Source organism: Coregonus lavaretus (assembly GCF_964263955.1).
Source record: "Coregonus lavaretus genome assembly, contig: HAP1_SCAFFOLD_961, whole genome shotgun sequence".
Taxonomy (NCBI): Eukaryota; Metazoa; Chordata; class Actinopteri; order Salmoniformes; family Salmonidae; genus Coregonus; species Coregonus lavaretus.
This window is the reverse complement of record NW_028159574.1, coordinates 134347-152449: the sequence shown is the minus strand read 5'-3', so window position 1 is coordinate 152449 and position 18103 is coordinate 134347. Positions and strand designations below refer to the sequence as shown.

The window sequence follows — 18103 nt, the reverse complement described above, 5'->3', positions numbered from 1 at the left end:
TTACTGAAATCGCTCATGGTAGAATGAAATATAAACAAATCTGTATTCAAAGTAGTGAGTTCGTTTGCATAGGAATGATTCTGGACTTTTAGTAGTAACATCCAAATTGTCTGTCAGTTGTAACATCTCAGACTGCTAGCTAATCTATCTGGTAATACCACTGTGAATCAAACATACTTCCCTGCAAAAGAAAGACACCAAAAATGTTCTTCTCCAACTCGTTTTTAATAGCAAGTAGTCACTGCTGAACAAAAGGTATTTTTTTCAAGTGGGATAAAACAGCATTTGGTGAAATAATATAAAATAAATACATTTAACAAAGCACCACAACATTGATCAAAGGCATGAATGTGCACTGTGAATATGGTAAACTAGATTCAATAAAAAATATTTAATTTTCCAGCACATGCACCAAACAATGTTATAGAAAAATTCTAAACTGAATTTGTAAAATAAGATCCAGCAGGAGAAACTAAAAAGGTGGTAAATAATAAAAACATAATTCACATTAAAGCAAGAAACCGCCACAAAGGAGGGCCCTTTTCCCTTTTAAAAACATGTTTGGACACTTCAGCCTCAATGGGCAGGGTCACACTGCCTTTTCAACATCTTGGAAAGGACTGGGAATCTGGGAAGGACTGGGAATCAAATTAGCTACAACAGAAGAAGAAAAACAATCAAACGCACAAACAGACATTCATTTGAAACTACGGCGAGCACATATCCTATCACACAATCAGAACCCAAAAGCCTATTGTATGTTGGTGCTGTTTTAATAACTCAAATTTGAAAAGTAACAACACCCTGAGGGGCAGGTATACCAAGAGTGTTTAAATACTGGTCCCAGATCTGTCTAGGCTTTAGAACTCTGACTATAGCTTGGTCCCAGACCTGTATGAGATTTAGCCAACTCCTCTGAGTATTGTTGCCCTGCCGTGTATAAGACATGTAAAATGTATGGCATGACAACTAGACAACAACAGTCAGAAAAGTCTAAAACCCAGACAGGTCTGGGACCAGGCTATAATCAGAGAAGTCTAAACCCAGACAGGTCTGGGACCAGGCTATAATCAGAGAAGTCTAAACCCAGACAGGTCTGGGACCAGGCTATAATCAGAGAAGTCTAAACCCAGACAGGTCTGGGACCAGGCTATAGTCAGAAAAGTCTAAAACCCAGACAGGTCTGGGACCAGGCTATAATCAGAGAAGTCTAAACCCAGACAGGTCTGGGACCAGGCTATAATCAGAGAAGTCTAAACCCAGACAGGTCTGGGACCAGGCTATAATCAGAAAAGTCTAAACCCAGACAGGTCTGGGACCAGGCTATAATCAGAGAAGTCTAAACCCAGACAGGTCTGGGACCAGGCTATAGTCAGAGAAGTCTAAACCCAGACAGGTCTGGGACCAGGCTATAGTCAGAGAAGTCTAAACCCAGACAGGTCTGGGACCAGGCTATAATCAGAGAAGTCTAAACCCAGACAGGTCTGGGACCAGGCTATAATCAGAGAAGTCTAAACCCAGACAGGTCTGGGACCAGGCTATAATCAGAGAAGTCTAAACCCAGACAGGTCTGGGACCAGGCTATAGTCAGAAAAGTCTAAACCCAGACAGGTCTGGGACCAGGCTATAATCAGAGAAGTCTAAACCCAGACAGGTCTGGGACCAGGCTATAGTCAGAGAAGTCTAAACCCAGACAGGTCTGGGACCAGGCTATAGTCAGAGAAGTCTAAACCCTAGACCAGTGGTAGCAGCCCCACAGCTCTCCTTGGAGGGCACATGCAAAAACAACAGCCCAACTCAAAATATCCAGCTAACAGAAATACAATCTCTTGTAAGTTTGGACATAAAATAATACAACTAACATGTAAAAAGGGTTTAAGAGAGAGTTGGACATGGAAGGATAACAAAACAGTGTGAGTAGAGATGGGGGGGGGGGGGGGGGGTCATCTCTCCCCTCAGTGCAACAGCGGATCATGGAGGGGGGGCAGTTTTCACATTCTGGCAGGCAGCATACGGAGGGGACCGAGGGAGCTCTTTACTTCTTCCAAACGGTATAGAAAACCCACCTGAGTCAGCTTGTTAAGGAGAATGCCATGTAAACAACAAGTAACCACACGTCTATACATGAGTATGCCTGTGTGACTGTAAATGGGAGACGTGTGTGATAAGCACAAGACTCTTTTCTCGAAGGATACAGTTCCATATAAGAGGGCACACACACCACCTCCTTGGAGAAGTCTACAGGACACGAGAGCCTTCCCAGCTGCTCCTCATAAAGAGCCAGTGCCTCAGTCAGATTCGCACAGTTACCCTGATGACACACAACAGGGTTAAAACACGGACCACACAGCAATTAGGGGACAAAAATGTCCCCCAAAAAACATCACACTAGGACAAACTTGTCTCTCATGAAGAAAGACATACGAGACAGACATATAAGTTAATCATGTGTAGGGATGGTGATATCAATATGAGCTGAATTCCACACAATGCTAGGGTGACTGTATGAAGCATTCAACGAATATGGGTCTCACCTGTGTGAAGTACTTCCCAGTAGGACGCAGTACTTTGATTGAGAGATCCAAGATAAGCTGTAGGAACTCCCATGTAGAGTCTGAGACAGAGTAAACCATCTGTCAACCAATTATGCGAGTGTTTCATACAAGCTCCTATCCAAGAAACAGGTTAAGATTACACTATCCACATCCTAAATCCGATCAATTCTTTGCAGTGAGGTATAATGTGGTGCGTCTTTACAAGAGCCATACCAGTATTCATCATTGCATACATCGTTAGAACTGACTGTCCAAGAGGACCACATGAGAGAGCATTTGTCACTCACCCTCCTCTGGCGCTGTGGAGATGGGGACCGCTGTGAGGTCATTGATGACGTAATCAAACGTCTTCCCTTCCTCAACATACTTTTTCAGAACAGGAACGCAGTCCTCTACCAACACCTGGAGAGAGATAACAACAGATGGAATAAAGATGGAGGGGGTGCAGGGCAATGTAGTCATGGAAACCCCATGTAGTAACATACAAGACCACAGAGAGCGGAGCTTTTCAGAGTAGTGGGCAAAAGACAAACGTTCCATCTCATCTAAGGAGAGGTGCAGTGGACAGCAATGTCCTGCTCACCTGGTAACATTCTCCCTTCAGGTTGTCCAGAACACTTCCACATGTCTTCCTCATGTGCGTTCTACACCCATCAATCACCATTTGGTCGATGTAAACACTTTGTCAAGGCATTACAAACCAGGCACAGGGGAAGACAGATGACAGACCAGATAATCCTACCGGGCCACGTCTCGAAAAATGCTCAGAGGTTAGTGTTAAAATATTGTTGGTGCAAATCCCTGAAGCAATATGTTAACTGAGCACAGAGAGAAGTGAAAAGCAGTGTCCTGAAAGGATATCTCTACCATGGTGATCATCTTTGGCTTGAGTTTGACGGCCTCTGAAAGGATTCCTCCATCACCGCCTCCTAAGATCAGCACTTCCTTCCCTGCATAGTTCTCTTTCCCTCTGCCCATGATGGCCTGGGTGTAGGGTAGGTCACTCTCTGACAAATCTGCCATATAATCACATTACAATATCATTAGATAAGTAAGCCACATGCCACGACTGAAACCCAGTCAAATGTTAATCTTATTAGATTTAGATTTTAGAAGTGAAAAATGACAGTTGAACAACAATAGTGACCTAAATAACAAAAGTAAATAACATAATTACAACAATATAAAGTAGCAGCAGGTGAGGAATAATTCATAACAATTGTATCTAAAATTCTATCTTAAATCAAGGCCTGTAGGAACGCTATATTTTACTTACTAACATCCCCATTGAGGATCAGGATATTGCCAAACTGCTGTGAGTGCATGATCTTTATGTTCTGGTATGCAGAGTCCTCATCGTATACAACCCGATCTATGTCATACTCCACCAGTCTGCCGTCAGCTGTGGGCCAGTATCGATCAACAGCTGCACCTCGTATCAGAGCTGGGAGCCTGGGGAAGGTGGTAGATATCATGTTCATGATAGCATCATGGAGACATTGACAGGGGGTTACAGGGTAATCATTTCACACTACAGCTTGTGTACCTCTCCAGTCACAAGATAGTCAACACACAAGGCCACTACCGTATGATTATCCACCACTCGAGCCTTACCTCTTGACCCTCTTAATGTTTCCATGTAGGAGACTTCTCAGCTTCTTTTCCAGTGCATTCAAAAGCTGAGAGAAAACCAAATGTGTTATTTTGCATATTCTAATGCTACATTAAGCAAAATATCCTTAATGTCAAATAGTCCAAAGGCCTATGAGACCACATGTTCGAAAAATTTGTAAGCAAGCATTTCACTGTAAAGTCTACACCAGTTGTATTCGCCGAATGTGATAAATACAATTTGATTTGATGTGTTGCTGTATCTAATTTATGGAAATGTTTCTTACTTAGGGTATTCTGAAGGTCTGTTAAATATGTACTTTTTTTGTATTTGTGTTATTGTTTTATGTATGGATGTAAGCAGGTCCTTTGTAAAGGTTCTCTCATCACCTACATTCTCTACTTGTACAATGTTATCTCCTTCACAACACTGCAGATCAATGGTAAGCAGACCATGGACGGGCACACGCAGAATAACCAACCTGAAAAGAGACAGACACAAACAGAGAAAGAAAGAAGCACAGAGTTAAATTGAGAGAAATATAGAATTGAATCTAGGCTATAACTTCTCTCTCTCACTTCTCTCTCCTTCAACCCAAAGCTCACGAGGAGAGCTGTGGCATGATACAGGTTGACCTATTGACCTAAGCTTTATGAAAGCACAGTGGCGAGCCAGGGGCAGCTGAAGGTTGAGCATTTTTACCCAAAATTATGTGTGGTGTTGCCGCGGGCATATTCATGCAGGCTTAGGCCCACACAATGGCCCACCGGCAGTGTTTACCACTCACTACACATAAAACAGGAAGCACCAAAGCCCTTAGATCCGATAAACAAAGCCATAAACAAAGCCACATCTGAACGCAAGCCATTGTTGTACCAATGATCCACTTAACTGGCCAATCAATGGTCTGGGGTTTTCATTGGACAGTCAGGGTATTGGTAAAAATAACTAGGATTTTACAAATTCCTGTCACCTTAAATATTTCTCAATTACAACAACATTTTTGTGTAGCCTGTATCTGCCATTACAGTATTTGCTGAGGGCATATAACACTGCTACTTCTGTCTACATTTGTTTTGCATAAACCTTGACAACCTCACACATTCAAACACTACACCCCTCCCCCAACACACTCACATCATTTGCTGGTGCTACTACTGTCTCTCTGTTCTTTACATTCACATTTACATTTAAGTCATTTAGCAGACGCTCTTATCCAGAGCGAATTACATTTATTTTTTTTCATACTGGCCCCCCGTGGGAATTGAACCCACAACCCTGGCATTGCAAACGCCATGCTCTACCAACTGAGCTACATCCCTGCCGGCCATTCCCTCCCCTACCCTGGACGACGCTGGGCCAATTGTGCGCCACCCCATAGGTCTCCCGGTCGCGGCCGGCTACGACAGAGCCTGGATTTGAACCAGGATCTCTAGTGGCACAGCTAGCACTGCGATGCAGTGCCTTAGACCACTGCGCCACTTGGGGACTAATTTATTTGACTCTTATTATTATCTATCTTGATGCCTAGTTACTTTACCCTGCCTTCATGTACATATCTACCTCAAATACCTAGTACCTCTGCACATTGATCTGGTACTCCCTGTATATAGCTCCATTCTTGTGTATTTTATTTATCTTGTGTTCGTTACAATTATTATTATTTTTTTATTCTGCATTGTTGGGAAAGCTTCGTAAGCAAGTAAGTCTACACCAGTTGTATTCGGCGCATGTGATAAATAAAATGTGATTTGATTGTGCTAATCTAAGATGATATTGAACTAGCTGAGCTACAGAGGACCCCTATGTAACCCCACAGAGGACATCTATGTAACCCCACAGAGGACATCTATGTAACCCCAGAGAGGACATCTATTTAACCCCAAAGAGGATCCCTATGTAACCCCTGTGCAAAGCATAGTATGGTAGCTTGTTATCTAGCAATAGTTCGGATACATCACCTTATTGACTTACACTAGTACAAGTGACAGGGGCTAAATAATGTATCCAAACTATTACTACAGATTAATGTAGCTCTGTTGGAATAACTTTTATAGATACACTACATGACCAAAAGCATATGGACACCTGCTCATCGAACATCTCATTCCAAAATCATTCATATGGAGTTGGTCCCCCCTTTGCTACTATAACAGGCTCCACTCTTCTGGGAAGGCTTTCAACTAGATGTTGGAACGCTGGGGTCGGGTACTGATGTTGGGCGATTAGGACTGGCTCAAAGTCGGCGTTCCAATTCATCCCAAAGGTGTTTGATGGGGTTGAGGTCTGGGCTCTGTGCAGGCATTGTCATGCTGAAACAAGAAAGGGCCTTCCCCAACGTGTTGCCACAAAGTTGGAAGCCCAGAATCGTCTAGAATGTCATTGTATGCTGTAGCATTAATATTTCCCTTCTCTGGAACTAAGGGGCCTAGAACGAACCAAGAAAAACAGCCCCAGAACATTATTCCTCCTCCACCAAACTTTACAGTTGGCACTATGCATTGGGGCAGGCAGCGTTCTCCTGACATCTGCCAAACCCAGATTCGTCCGTCGGACTACCAGATGACACGTTTGCACTGCTCCAGAGTCCAATGGCGGCGAGCTTTAAACCACTCCAGCCGACGCTTGGCATTGCGCATGGTGATCTTAGGGTTGTGTGCGGCTGCTTGGCCATGGAAACCCATTTTATGAATCTCCCGACGAACAGTTATTGTGCTGACATTGCTTCCAGAGGCAGTTTGGAACTCCGTAGTGAGATTTGCAACCGAGGACAGATGACGTTGAAAGTCACTGAGCTCTTCAGTAAAGCCATTCTACTGCCAATGTTTGTCTATTGAGATTGCATGGCTGTGTGCTCAATTTTATACACCTGTCAGCATCGGGGTGTCCACATACTTTTGTATATATAGTGTAACTTTTACACCTTTTGGAAACAGAAAATCCTCTACAGGAATGACGGTGTCCATCCAAATCATCTTGGCTCCTGGACTCTGACCACACATTTCAAGGATGCGTTGAGATAATGACCAAAGCCCAGTTCAAATTATCCCTACCATTGTGTCGCTCAGTTGTCGTAATGCTGCAGCAAATGTACATTATCCCAGGGGCAGTGGCAGTCACGATGTAAGTAACCTAATTTATGTCCCTCTAACTCCCCTGAATGCCTCTGTCGATCCTACAGCTATTGTATGCAGTAATCATGTGCCTATGAACCAGAGTTATACTGTTAGCACTGAGGCGGTGTGCCCTACTAAACATCCTTTTTTCAGGACCCTGTCTTCCAAAGATAACTCGTAAAAATCCAAATAACTTCACAGATCTTCATTGTAAAGGGTTTAAACACTGTTTCTCATGCTTGTTCAATGAACCATAAACAATTAATGAACATGCACCTGTGAAACGGTCGTTAAGACACTAACAGCTTACAGACGGTAGGCAATTAAGGTCACAGTTATGAAAACTTAGGACACTAAAGAGGCCTTTCTACTGACTCTGAAAAACACCAAAAGAAAGATGCCCAGGGTCCCTGCTCATCTGCGTGAACGTGCCTTAGGCATGCTGCAAGGAGGCATGAGGACTGCAGATGTGTGGTCAGGGCAATAAATTGCAATGTCCGTACAGTGAGACGCCTAAGACAGCGCTACATGGAGACAGGACGGACAGCTGATCGTCCTCGCGGTGGCAGACCACGTGTACAGGATCGGTACATCCGAACATCACACCTGCGGGACAGGTACAGGATGGCAACAACAACTGCCCGAGTTACACCAGGAATGCACAATCCCTCCATCAGTGCTCAGACTGTTCACAATAGGCTGAGAGAGGCTGGACTGAGGGCTTGTAGGCCTGTTGTAAGGCAGGTCCTCACCAGACATCACCGGCAACAACGTTGCCTATGGGCACAAACCCACCGTCATTGGACCAGGCAGGACTGGCAAAAAGAGCTCTTCACTGACAAGTTGCGGTTTTGTCTCACCAGGGGTGATGGTCGGATTCGCGTTTATCGTCGAAGGAATGAGCGTTATACCGAGGCCTGTACTCTGGAGCGGGATCGATTTGGAGGTGGAGGGTCCGTCATGTTCTGGGGCGGTGTGTCACAGCATTATCGGACTGAGCTTGTAGTCATTGCAGGCAATCTCAACGCTGTGCATTACAGGGAAGACATCCTCCTCCCTCATGTGGTACCCTTCCTGCAGGCTCATCCTGACATGACCCTCCATCATGACAATGCCACCAGCCATACTGCTCGTTCTGTGCGTGATTTCCTGCAAGACAGGAATGACAGTGTTCTGCCATGGCCAGCGAAGAGCCCGGATCTCAATCCCATTGAGCATGTCTGGGACCTGTTGGATCGGAGGGTGAGGGCTAGGGCCGTTCCCCCCAGAAATGTCCGGGAACTTGCAGGTGCCTTGGTAGAAGAGTGGGGTAACATCTCACAGCAAGAACTGGCAAATCTGGTGCTGTCCATGAGGAGGAGATGCACTGTAGATACTGACTGTTACTTTTGATTTTGACCCCCCCTTTGTTCAGGGACACATTATTCAATTTCTGTTAGTCACATGTCTGTGGAACTTGTTCAGTTTATGTCTCAGTTGTTGAATCTTGTTATGTTCATACAAATATTTACACATGTTAGGTTTGCTGAAAATAAACGCAGTTGACAGTGAGAGGACGTTTCTTTTTTTGCTGAGTTTAGGAAGTCCACTGTGTGCAGCTCACCCTGCACTATCAGCTCAAACATAAATAACATTGTCATGTCTACTACTGATAAGCTTCGCAGTAAAGCAATAAAAACAATCAAGCATACCAGAAAAGTGCCAAAAATAGCCCACATTAACACATGTAGCCTAAAAAACAAGGTTCATAACTTGCTAGTAACAGATGACATTCATATTCTGACTATCTCTGAAACTCACTTAGATAATACCTTTGATGATACAGTGGTAGCAATACATGGTTATAACATCTACAGAAAAGACAGAAATGCCAATGGGGGCGGTGTTGCTGTCTATTTTCAGAGCCACATTCCTGTAAAGCTTAGGTAGGATCACATGTTAAATACTGTTGAAGTAATATGGCTACAGGTTCACCTATCTCACCTAAAGCCCATTCTTGAGGAAAGCTGCTATAGACCACCAAGTGCTAACAGTCAGTTTCTGTATAATTTGTGTGAAATGCTTGATAATGTATGTGATATCAACAGAGAGGTATATTTTCTGGGTGACCTAAATATTGACTGGCTTTCATCAACCTGCCCACTCAAGAAAAAGCTTCAAACTGTAACCAGTGTCTGCAACCTGGTTCATGCTTTCGGCAATCTAAGGAACTGAAGAAGGACTACAACATTCTCTTGAACACCCTTGTTTGCACAGGGAAGAGAACAGTCATCTCTGGCCCCCTGCCTTGTTATATAAGGGGTTCGGAGCGTTACAGCTGCCTCGCTGCCCTAAACGAGTTCCTGAAGAAACTCTGCAAAGACAGGAATGTCTCCTTTTGTGACAATTTTGACTTGCTGTGGGAGCAACCAACACTCTTTAAAAGAGATGGGATTCACCCTAACCGCAGGGGTTCCAGGATTATCTCCATCAACATAGCGAACTGCTTAAGAGACTGATGGTCTGTGTTTGGTACAGTCCAGTCCTCCCTGTCATAAGCAACAGAGGACATGGAAATCATATTATATCCCAGAGAAATAGAAGTGCAGTAAATGTAAGTAACCTAATCTATGTTACTTTAATTGTTAGCTCCGAGGGTATTGTCTGCAATAATCATATGCACACAGAACTGAATTCCACTGTTTGCACTGAAACTGTCTGCCTTAGGAAGAAGCCCACTGTGGGCAGACCACTCAGTACCATTGACTCAAATGTAAATGTCACTGACATGTCTACCTCAGTTCAGCCCCTCAGAATAGCACTAAAAACAAACAAGCAACCCAGAAAATGACCAAAATAAATAGCCCATATTAACATATGTAGCCTGAGAAACAAGGTTCATGAAATGGACAACTTATTAACATCAGAAAACATTCATATTCTGGCCATCTCTGAAACACACTTAGATAACTCCTTTGATGATGCAGTAGTAGCTATACATGGTAATAGAATATATAGGAACGATAGACATGCAAATGGAGGGGTGTTGCCATGTATGTCAAGAGTCATATTCCTGTTACGCTGAGAAAGGATCTCATGTCAGATGATGTGCAAGTAATATGGCTACAGATTCATCTGCCTCACCTAAAGCCTATTTTCGTAGGAAGTTGTTATAGACTATATGTGTGAAATGTTGGATAATGTATGTGATATCAACAGAGAGGTATATTTTCTTGGTGACCTAAATATTGACTGATTGTCATCAAGCTGCACACTCAAAAAGAAGCTCCAAGCTGTAGCCAGTGCCTGCAATCTGGTTCAAGTCATCAGTCAACCTACCAGGGTATTTAGTTAGCACTCTCCTGAGTGGCGCAGTGGTCTAAGGCACTGCAGTGGTCTAAGGCACTGCATCGCAGTGCTAACTGTGCCAGTAGATCCTGGTTCGAATCCAGGCTCTGTCGCAGCCGGCCGCGACCGGGAGACTCATGGGCGGCGCACAATTGGCCCAGCGTCGTCCAGGGTAGGGGAGGGAATGGCCGGCAGGGATGTAGCTCAGTTGATAGAGCATGGCGTTTGCAACGCCAGGGTTGTGGGTTCGATTCCCACGGGGGGCCAGTATAAAAAAAATATATATGTATTCACTAACTGTAAGTCGCTCTGGATAAGAGCGTCTGCTAAATGACTAAAATGTAAATGTAAAAATGTATTTACAAACAGAACTAAATCATCCATGTCTATTGATTACATCTTTACTAGTGTTGCAGAAATCTGCTCTAAAGCAGTATCCACACCCATCAGATGTAGTGATCATATAATCATAGCCATATCTAGAAAAAACTGGACCTAAAATTGTGTATAAACGATCATACAATACGTTTTTCAATGATTCCTATGTCGAAGATGTGAAAAATATTTGTTGGTCTGATGTGTGTAATGAGGTACATCCGTACGCTGCACTTTAAGTATTTATGAAACTGCTTCTTCCGGTTACTGATAGGCATGCGCCCATCAAGAAGCACGTATCGCATTTCGATGTACACGGAGGGAAAGTGTCAGTAATATGCATGTCAGTCTCTCCTGGCTCAAAGTTAAGGAGAGTTTGACTGCATCACTATTGATGTGTTGAAGGTACCGAACTGTCTGTTCAAGCAGTTGGCACACAGTTCAGACACTCATTGGTACAACACATGACATGCAACCAGAGGTCTCTTCACAGTCCCCAAGTCCAGAACAGAGGCTTGGAAACGCACAATATTAAATAGAACCATGACTACATGGAACTCTCTGCCACCCCAAGTAACTCAAGCTAGCAATAAAACCAGTTTCAAAAAACAGATAAAAGAACACTTTACTGCACAAAGGGGACTGTGAAGAGACACAGCCATTTTATATATCTTGTATTGTAATTTGCACTGTACTATGTATTAGACATAGATTGTGTGTGTATGTACTGATATGTAGGCTGTGTGTGACATTTAAAATGTATGTGTTTCAGTCTTGACTAATAATGTTCTGTACAATGTATTATGTCATGTTTGATGTGGACCCCAGGAAGAGTAGCTGATGCTTTTGCAGCGGCTAATGGGGATCCTAATAAATATCAATACCAAATGTTATCAGTCAACCTACCAGGATATTTACAAACAGCATGTATTGATCACATATTTACTAATGCTGCAGAAATCTGCTTGAAAGGAGTATCCTAATTTGTTGAAGCACCTTTGACAGCAATTACAGCCTCAAGTCTTCTTGGGTATGACGCTACAAGCTTGGCATACCTGTATTTGGGGAGTTTCTTCCATTCTTCTCTACAGATACTCTGAAGCTCTGTCAGGTTGGATGGGGAGCGTCGCTGCACATCTATTTACAGGTCTCTCCAGAGATGTTAGATCGGGTTCAAGTCCGGGCTCTGGCTGGGCCACTCAAGGACATTCAGAGACTTGTCCCGAAGCCACTCCTGTGTTGTCTTGGCTGTGTGTTTAGGGTCATTGTCCTGTTGGAAGGTGAACCTTCGCCCCAGTCTGAGGTCCTGAGTGCTCTGGAGCAGGTTTCCATCAAGGATCTCTCTGTACTTTGCTCCGTTCATCTTTCCCTCGATCCTGACTAGTCTCCCAGTCCTTGCCACTGAAAAACATCCCCACAGCATGATGCTGCCACCACCATGCTTCACCGTAGGGAGGGTGCCAGGTTTCCTCCAGACGTGACACTTGGCATTCAGGCCAAAGAGTTCAATCTTGGATTCATCAGACCAGAGAATCTTGTTTTTCATGTTCTGAGAGTCCTTTAGGTGCCCTTTGGCAAACTCCAAGAGGGCTGTCATGTGCATTTTACTAAGGAGTGGCTTCCGTCTGGTCACCCAACCATAAAGGCCTGATTGGTGGAGTGCTGCAGAGATGGTTGTCCTTCTGGAAGGTTCTTCCATCTCCACAGACGAACTCTGGAGCTCTGTCAGAGTGACCATCGGTTTCTTGGTCATCTCCCTGACCAAGGCCCTTCTCCACCGTTTGCTCAGTTTGGCTGGGTGGCCAGCTTTAGGAAGAGTCTTGTTAGTTCTAAACTTCTTCCATTTAAGAATGATGGAGGCCACAGTGTTCTTGGGGACCTTCAATGCTGCAGAATTGTTGGTACACTTCCACGGATCTGTGCCTCGACACAATCCTGTCTTGGAGCTCTACGGACAATTCCTTCAACCTCATGGCTTGGTTTTTGCTCTGACATTCACTGTCAACTGTGGGACCTTATATAGACAGGTGTGTTTCCTTTCCAAATAATGTCCAATCAACTGAATTTACCACAGATGGACTCCAATCAAGTTGTAGAAACATCTAAAGGATGATCAATGTAAACAAGATGCACCTGAGCTCAATTTCGAGTTTCATAGCAAAGGGTCTGAATACTTATGTAAATAAGGTATTTCTGTTTTTCATTTTAAATACATCTGCAAACTTTTCAAAAACCTGATTTTGCTTTGTCATTATTGGGTATTGTGTGTAGATTGATAAGGAAAAAAATAAATGTAATCAATTTTAGAATAAGTCTGTAAAGTAACAAAAATGTGGGAAAACACAAGGTGTCTGAATACTTTCCGAATGCACTGTATTGTAGCAATATCTAGGACAACCAAAGTTCCAAAGGCTGGGCCTAATATAGTGTATAAGAAGTCATAAAATACATTTTGTAGTGATTCCTATGTTGATGATGCAAATAATATTTGCTTGTCTGTGGTGTGTAATGAGGAGCAACCAGACTGCACTTTACACATTTATGAAATTGCTTATTCCAGTTACTAATAAGCACGCACCCATTAAGAAAATGTCTGTAAAAACGGTTAAATCCCTGTGGATTGATGAGGAATTCTAAAACTGTATGGTTGAGAGGGATGAGGCAAAAGGAATGGCAAATAAGTCTGGCTGCACAACCGATTGGCAAACGTACTGCAAAGCCAGTGTGTCTATGTATGCGGATGACTCAACACTATAGACGTCAGCTACTGCGGCGAGTGAAATTACTGCAACACTTAACGAAGAGCTGCAGTCAGTTTCAGAATGGGTTGCAAGAAATAGGTTAGTCCTAAATATTTCAAAAACTAAAAGCATTGAATTTGGGACAAATCATTCACTTAACCTCAACTAAATCTTGTAATGAATAATGTGGAAATTTAGCAAGTTGAGGTGACTAAACTGCTTGGAGTAACCCTGTTTGTAAACTGTCATGGTCAAAACATGTCGATGCAACACTAGCTAAGATGGGGAGAAGTCTGTCCATAATAAAGCGCTTCTCTGCCTTCTTAACAACACTATCAACAAGGCAGGTCCTACAGGCCCTAGTTTTGTCACACCTGGACTACTGTCCAGTTGTGTGGTCAGGTGCCACAAAGAAGAACTTGGCTCAATTGGCTCAGAACAGGGCAGCACGGCTGGCTCTTAAATGTACACGGAGCTAACATTAATCTCTCATCGCTCAAAGTAGAGGAGAGATTGACTTCATCACTACTTGTTTTTGTAAGAAGTATTGACATGCTGAATGCACCGAGCTGTCTGTTTAAACTATTAGAACACATCTCGGACACCAATGCATACCCCACAAGACATGCCACCAGAGGTCTCTTCACAATCCCTAAGTCCAGAACAGACTATGGGAGGCACACAGTACTACATAGAGCCATAGCTACATTGAACTCTATTCCACATCAGGTAACTGATGCAAGCAGTAGAATCAGATTTACAAAACAGATAAAAATACACCTTATGGAACAGAGGGGACTGTGAAGAGAGACACACACAGACACACTACACACACACATGGATTTTGTACTGTAGATATGTGGTAGTAAAGTAGTGACCTGAGGACCCCAGGAAGAGTAGCTGTGGGGATGCTTAATAAATAGAAATACAACATGTATTGTCCAGTGCGTAAGGGTGCTACGGCTGTGCATGCTTTTAAAGAGTACCTAAAGCACCATACCTTGCTGAACCTGTCTGGCCTTACTGTCTTCATAGTGTGCTGTGTGTCTCATGTGCTTTATTACTTGTTCTTATTATTTTTATGTTTTTACTGTAGCACTTCCGGGTTTTGAAAAATCGAAAACACACTAGGCCTAATTCATGAACATTAGATTCTAGATTCATTCTACAAAATATGTTGGTGGTGACATAAATAATGATGACAGTGTTGATGGAACTGGTGCCTACCTGCCATTCTTGCCAATGAAGGTAGCAAGGTATCCATGTCCCTCAGTGTCATGGACTGTCTCTGTCATTTCCTGCTCTTGAAATATAGACTGCAGCCCATGCACAGTCATAGGACAGTCCACTAAACAGAAAAGGGGAGGGACATATCTAGGGTGACAACACAATAATTACCACATTTACCCCCCCTTAAGCTAGATAAGTATGTTCTTCATGTCTTGTCTGTGTAACGTTACCTTAATAGACCAGACAGTAGGCTATGCAGCAACATGCTAAAAATAAATGGCAGTAGCCTAGGTACTTTAACTTGCAAATTCTGCTTGTATGCCTTTTTACAGTGAGCGGCTATACTATGGATATAAGACTGATTATTGGCCACTGGGACCTTACGATTAAAAAAATTGTGCCCAGCTTGAGATGGCTATAGCCTCATCAATAAACAAAGTCAACATTGCTATGCTAGCTAACTAGCTAGTCAAACTTGACTGGCTGTCAATTGAAACCAAAACATGTACGACGCAGACAGGCGCAGCAGCAGACAGATGAGATGCCTTTGCTAACCTAGCTAGCTAGCAACTGCACAAAAGGTCATATTACCCGCCTGCCTGTCATGTTGCTGGCAACCAATGTCTGACTTGGAATTATGCTATCAAGATAGCGGACGACATTTAGCTAGATCAATATTATTCAGCACATTAGCTACGTCCTCCAAGAAAAAAAACACTAATCGTGCATATATCATAATTGTATGATTTTTTTGTATATATATTAGACAGACTGCGCGTATTGACAACGATTAGTTAGCTAGCTAGCGTACAGTAGATGCGCAAATGGAAATGATAGCTAATGACCCCCATGTCCTGTTGTGCTGCAACCGTTCGTAGCCTAGTGAATGCCGGTGTGTGTCATTTACCTGGCGCTGAGAGATTGAAGTCGAGGGTGTAATGTCGCAGTGCCATGACTGGGTACAGCCGTCAGCCATGCCTGGAGTAGGCACCCGGTGTGAAAATGGAGACAGAAGGAAGAATCGTGGGGCCGTGCTGGTGCTGCTTGAAGTGGGAGGGTTTGCTAGAGTGCAGACTGGTCTGTGGACACGCAGGGGGAGGGTCCGAGTCTGATGACGCTATGGCCAACTCCTGCTCACACTTGACTACAGTAGGCTTCCTGTTAGTTGTACAGAGAGAGATGTTCCCCAACTAACTTTCTTATGTTTTTTGATACAAATTAACGTAACGTATAATTTAGTATTTTCTATGCACTCCACACTCCAGTCCTTTGCAGGGATGGGCAACTGTAGGCCCGCCGGCCGCATCCGGCCCGTGAGCCAATTAAATGTCATTTGCAGTGGAATATATAAGAAAATATATAACTAGAGATTAAACTGAGTAAACAGCTGATTTCTCATACGTTTCATCGCAGCATTCCATCCCAGTATTCTGTAATGTGCAGTTGTGTTTAAAGTAGCCTGTTAACAATGATGCCATGTTTGGCCCAAAACTATTTTGCATATTTTTATTTGACAGAGCACTGTACTGTATCTTTTGATTTGTGTCATCTAGCAGACACTCTTATCCAGAGAAACATACAGTTAGTGCATTCATGTTAAGATACAGTGCCGTTGAGTATCTGATTTTATGGTGGATTGTGGGGGAGGGGGGTTGAGTGTGTTGGAGTATGTGAGTATGTGCGTGTGTGCTTGTCTGGCATCTGTTGTGGGGATGTTGGGGGAGGGGGGGGGGGGGTATGGGATGGACCACGGGAATTATTTGCTAGGATAATAATTGCTTGTCAATGAATTAAATGTAATACAATGGCAATCCGGGTTATATGTTAGAATCCTACGCGTGAACTGCCGACATTATTACGCATATTAATTGATAATGATGGAAAATAGGTTATGCATAATTTTTAAAAAATAGTTATATAGATATATATTGTATAGAGGTGAAAGCATTGGAAATGCTTTTGGCGGTTAATCTGCTTCTGTTTTGTGGGTGGCACTGTGTGCTGTTTTCGATGGATGGGTCCTGGCCTCTCGGGGCCTTAGGGATCCGGAGGGACGTGGGTGGGATGCTGATCACTGGGATGACGGCTCAACTTGGGATGGGGAGGGGCTTTAGCGCGGGAATTAGTGGAGAACAATTGAAGGGTTACTCCGTAGCAATGCAAATATCACGATACAGCTATATGGACACTAAATCATTATGGTATTTTTTATTGGTAAATTTACAAACATATATATAATGATAAATAGACTTGAAACTTGTATCTCATTATGGTGTATGGTGAAATAAGTATAGCCAGTTATAATTGTAATGGCTTAGCTGATAATAACAAAAGAAGAACAATATTTACATGGCTCAAAGAGAAGGAATATAATATCTATTGTATACAGGAAACTCATTCAACAATTCGAGATGAAGTAGCGTAGGAAAAAATAATGGGGGGGGGGGGAAATATACTTCTCCCATGGGCAAAGAAATTCAAAAGGGGTGATGATATTAATTAATAGTAATTTCGATCCGAATGTGCAAATTGTCCAAATAGATACACAAGGTAGATGGATTATTTTAAATATGTTATTGGACCATAAACAGATATGGCTCATTAACCTTTACGGACCAAATAATGATGATCCACAATTCTTTGACAATATATATAATAAATTATCAACCCTGCAAGCAATTCAAGACAATATTATTATGGTGGGGGATTATAATACTGTTTTAAATAGCTCAATGGACCGTAATGGAAATCACACCACAAACAATCACCCACATGCTCTTAAGGAAATTGTGAATGTCATGGATACATTAGAACTAGTAGATATATGGATGCTTAAATATACTGATCTAGTGAGATATACATGGCGGAGACTGAATCAAGCTAGTCGTCTTGACTTCTTTCTTATCTCATTCTCGTTGGCACCAAAAGTAAAAAAAAGTGTTGATAGGGGAAAGAATGCGGTCGGACCATCATATAATAAGCATATACATTACTCTTACTGAATTTCCACGTGGGCGAGGATATTGGAAATTTAATCAAAGCCTATTGGATGATAATTTATTTATAATTAGAACAAAGGAATTTATAACTGACTTTTTCCAACATTACATAGGTACAGCGAATCCCCTTATTGTATGGGACACCTTT

General features: G+C 42.8%; 1 protein-coding gene across 1 annotated transcript; it reads right to left on the bottom strand.

Moving 5' to 3' along the window:
- Positions 1-206: 206 nt before the first annotated feature.
- Positions 207-16010, bottom strand: LOC311122707 (spermine synthase-like). The gene is made up of 11 exons (XM_084197037.1): positions 15864-16010; positions 14954-15074; positions 4561-4648; positions 4170-4234; positions 3832-4007; positions 3417-3571; positions 3139-3228; positions 2843-2957; positions 2535-2614; positions 2196-2311; positions 207-2066 (listed from the first exon to the last, which is right to left on the bottom strand). Exons 1-11 carry the CDS (start codon positions 15907-15909, stop codon positions 2036-2038), a joined length of 1083 nt encoding a protein of 360 aa, XP_084053163.1. The 5' UTR covers positions 15910-16010; the 3' UTR covers positions 207-2035.
- Between the last annotated feature and the right edge of the window lie 2093 nt (positions 16011-18103).

Coding starts and splice junctions, on each gene's coding strand:
- LOC311122707 (XM_084197037.1), bottom strand. CDS start 15,909: ATGGCACTGCGACATTACACCCTCGACTTCAATCTCTCAGCGCCAG. Junction 3,572..3,831: donor GATCCTCAATGGGGATGTTA/GTAAGTAAAATA, acceptor ATTATATGGCAG/ATTTGTCAGAGAGTGACCTA. Junction 2,067..2,195: donor GTGCCCTCTTATATGGAACT/GTATCCTTCGAG, acceptor AAGCTGACTCAG/GTGGGTTTTCTATACCGTTT.